Source organism: Herpailurus yagouaroundi, unplaced genomic scaffold (assembly GCF_014898765.1).
Source record: "Herpailurus yagouaroundi ecotype Mexico unplaced genomic scaffold, PumYag 184, whole genome shotgun sequence".
Classification (NCBI taxonomy): domain Eukaryota; kingdom Metazoa; phylum Chordata; class Mammalia; order Carnivora; family Felidae; genus Herpailurus; species Herpailurus yagouaroundi.
In genome coordinates this window covers 33542619-33545881 of record NW_024412415.1, presented here as the reverse complement: position 1 = coordinate 33545881, position 3263 = coordinate 33542619, and the positions used below count along the sequence as shown (strand labels likewise).

General features: G+C 64.6%; 1 protein-coding gene across 2 annotated transcripts in view; it reads left to right on the top strand.

Moving 5' to 3' along the window:
• Nucleotides 1–572: 572 nt before the first annotated feature.
• Nucleotides 573–3263, top strand: part of ANP32A (acidic nuclear phosphoprotein 32 family member A) — a 39336-nt gene continuing 36645 nt past the window's right edge. Inside the window, exon 1 of one of the 2 annotated variants that reach the window (XM_040493094.1) lies at nucleotides 573–896. In XM_040493094.1, coding sequence (XP_040349028.1) covers nucleotides 843–896 — 54 coding nt within the window. In that variant the 5' untranslated portion in view covers nucleotides 573–842. Of the gene's footprint in view, nucleotides 897–1861; nucleotides 2015–3263 lie in introns of those variants that run through there. The other variant, XM_040493091.1, reaches the window with a different exon arrangement.

The window sequence follows — 3263 nt, the reverse complement described above, 5'->3', positions numbered from 1 at the left end:
GGGCTGTGAGCCGCAGCCGGGGGGGGGGGGGGGGGGGGGGGACCCCCCGGGGGGGGGGGGGGGCGCCCCCCCCGCTCCCCCGCGCGGCCCTCCGGACCCAGAAAATGACCAGCCCCTCCTCCCACTGCACCCTTGACCCCTCCCCCCTCTTTCCAGGCCTTTCATCAGCCCGCCCGCGGGACAGCCCGCGGCCCCGAGACCTCGCGCCGGACGTCCACCTCTTTCACCAACCCGCTCCAGCGAGGCGGGCAGGCCCAGGGCGTCCCCGCGAAGCCCTCGGCCCTGCGAGGATCCCGACCCCAACCCCTCCGGCCGCGCCCCTCCCCCTCGAGTAACGCACCTGCGGCCCCGCCCCCGGCCAAATGCTGAGGCGGCGGCGGCGGGCTGGCGAGGCCGAGCGGCTAGGCTCTCGAGGCGCAGTCACCTTCCCTTCCCCCGCCATTCTGCCCACCCCCCTAGCTCAGCCACCAAGCAGCCGCCGCGCTCCTCAGCCGCCCCGAAATCTAAAGGGGTCCGTCTCCGGCACCACAACCAAATGGCTGAGCCTCCCTGGCCGGCTGCGCAGCCCGCCCATTGGTCCCTTCCCCCCCCGCCGCTGCCACCATTGGCTGTTGCCCGGAGACCCTCGGCGGCGATTGGCTCCAGCTGTTGCCGCTCATCCGCCGGCCCGCAGGTCCCGCCTCCACCGTGATCAGGTTAGTGTGCGCCGCGGGTGCTGGGGGCTCGAGAACCGAGCGGAGCTGGTTGAGCCTTCAAAGTCCTAAAACGCGCGGCCGTGGGTTCGGGGTTTATTGATTGAATTCCGCCGGCGCGGGAGCCTCTGCAGAGAGAGAGCGCGAGAGATGGAAATGGACAAACGGATTCATTTAGAGCTGCGGAACAGGACGCCCTCTGATGTGAGCATTTGCCAAAAATATCTCTGTCGGTCCATTCTCCTACTTTGTGTGTGTGTGTGCGTTGGGGGGAGGCACTTTTTTTTGAGGGGGGGGCGCCCGGGAGGTGTGGGTTTCGGGGTCGGACTGCAAATGAATTGCAAGGTTGGGGGGTTGCAATGCCATCCGAGCATGTTCCGGCTGCCGCCGCCGCTGCCCTTGGTGTGTGACTACCTGTGCGTGTGCTCCCGCGTGTGCGAGTGTGGGTGCGAGAGTGTGCGTGCGAGTGTGCACCCACCGGGGGCCAGCGGGCGCACGCGTTTGGGTCGGAGAGAATGAGGCAAAATAACCCTCTGAGCTCGCTGCTCCCTTGACTCCGTCTGGGGGAAAGATTAACGAGGCAGAGGAGGAGGGGGGCTGCCTCCTGGATTTAACAACAAAAAAAGGGGGTTTTATATTTTATAAATGAATCCCCCCTTCCGCCCCCCTCCCGCGCCTTCCCCCTCCCTTTCTCTCTCTCTCTCTCGCTCGCACACACACAATAAGTTTTGGGCTTCGCGAGTCCGGTTTAGTTTCTGATAAATGTGGGCCGAGGCCCCCGGGGAGAGCGCGTGGGGAGGGGGCTGCAGTGGAGTTGGGAATGGCTCGAGTTTAAAGTGCGTCTTCATTTCTTTGCAGTGATGAGGCGAGAGACGGGGGAGCCATATTTGTAACTTTGTAGTGTTCGTGAACGCGCCCTTTCTCTCCCTCCCTCCCTTTCTCTGCCTCCCTTCCTCTCCTCCTCTTTCTCCCTCACTCTTTCCACCCCACCTTCGGGCCAGATGCTGATGTTTCTTCCTTTCCTTCCGAAGGGAGGATAAATTGGAAGGGGGGAGGGATTTTCGAACGTGCTATAAGGCACAGATAATCCCCGCGCCTCCCCACCTCGAGCGATCGCTATTGCAAGTTACCCAAAGGCTACGTCCCGGTCCCCCCTCGCCCCTGCTCCTTCCGGCCTCGCTGAGATGCCAGCCTTTGAGCCCTGGCGCCCCCCGGCCAGGCTTTCTCCGGGGTGGGCTCCTCGGCAGCCATTCGGCGCCTGGTTAATAAATGGGCACGGGAAACTTTGTCAGGACGCGAGCTGCCCAGACCTGGTGCCCGTGGTGGGTATTGGCCGGGTCCAGATTTATGCGGGCATAGGAAACACGCAGCTCCGGGATGGGAGTTTGCCTTCTGGTCGCCGTTATTGATTGGGCAGCGGCGGGAGTACGGCCGGAGGAAACTTACACGGATGGGAACTGGGAGGCTCGGGCGAAAGCCCACCCCCAAGGAGGGGGAAGGTGAGGGTGGGTTACTCGAACGCTCGTTTGTATTTCTGGCTCCCTCTCGCTTTCAAACAGTGTTTTATGTGAGTTGGCGGCTCAGCGGAGACCCCGGCTCTGGGGCGGAGACCCTGGCCGGCTCCTCTCGCGGCCCCTTCCGAGACCCGGGCAGCGCGGGCCGGAGGACCCCTCCTCCAGCCTCGGTGGCCAGGGTTCCACAGAGTTGGAAGTTTGGGTAGCACGGTGCGCTGACCTGTCGCCCCTTCAGCCCGTTAAAACCCGAATCCCTGGCGAAGGCAGGCCTTGCTTCCTCTTTTCTCTAGTTCCTCCCCCAAACCTGAGTGAGACTTTTGAAAACAAGATCCTTTTTGTGCCCCCCCCCCCACCATAACGCAGCTGTGGACTGTAGACGTGCAGTGCCTTATGGCGCGCAGGGCGGGGAGGGGGTGGCGGAGGGAGGGGAGGGGGTGCCCGCCGAGAAGGCAGGAGTTTCCGCGAACAATTTGCCGGCGGTTTGCCTTTCTGTGGCCGGTTTCATCCCCGCTTAGACCCCGAGTCGGAGGATTTGGGGGCTGGGTGTGGTGATGGGGGAGGGGGCCGGAGCCGCGGTCTTCCCGCGTACTTTCCGGAAGCCCCCCGTGCGGAGGGGGAAGGGCGCGCAGTGGGGGGTCGGGGTCGTGGCGGGTGGGTGTGGAGGCGCGGTTCGCCAGGCCGGCCCCAGCCACCCGGCCGGCCAACTGGGAGCGAGATCGAAAGCGGGTCGAACCGGCTCTTTAAACTTCCCCGAGTGTGTGCTGGGGGAGGGGAGCGCGCCGCGCCGAACTGGGAGCGATTTCTCACGCTTCGCCCCCTCGCCTCCGAGTCTCCCTGCCCACTCGCCTGCCCCCTGCCTCGAGGCGGGGTGGGGCGCGGGTGGGGATGGAGGGGGCACTTTCTGCACATTTGGGGAGGAGGGGGAGCGAGAAAGCTTGCTAATGAGGGACAAAAGGGGTGGGGGAGGAGGAACTATTTTTTTGTAAACGTTCTTAAGACAAATAGCTCTCGGAGAGCGCCCCCTGCGCCCCTCCCCGCCGCGCTCCCCCCCCCCCCC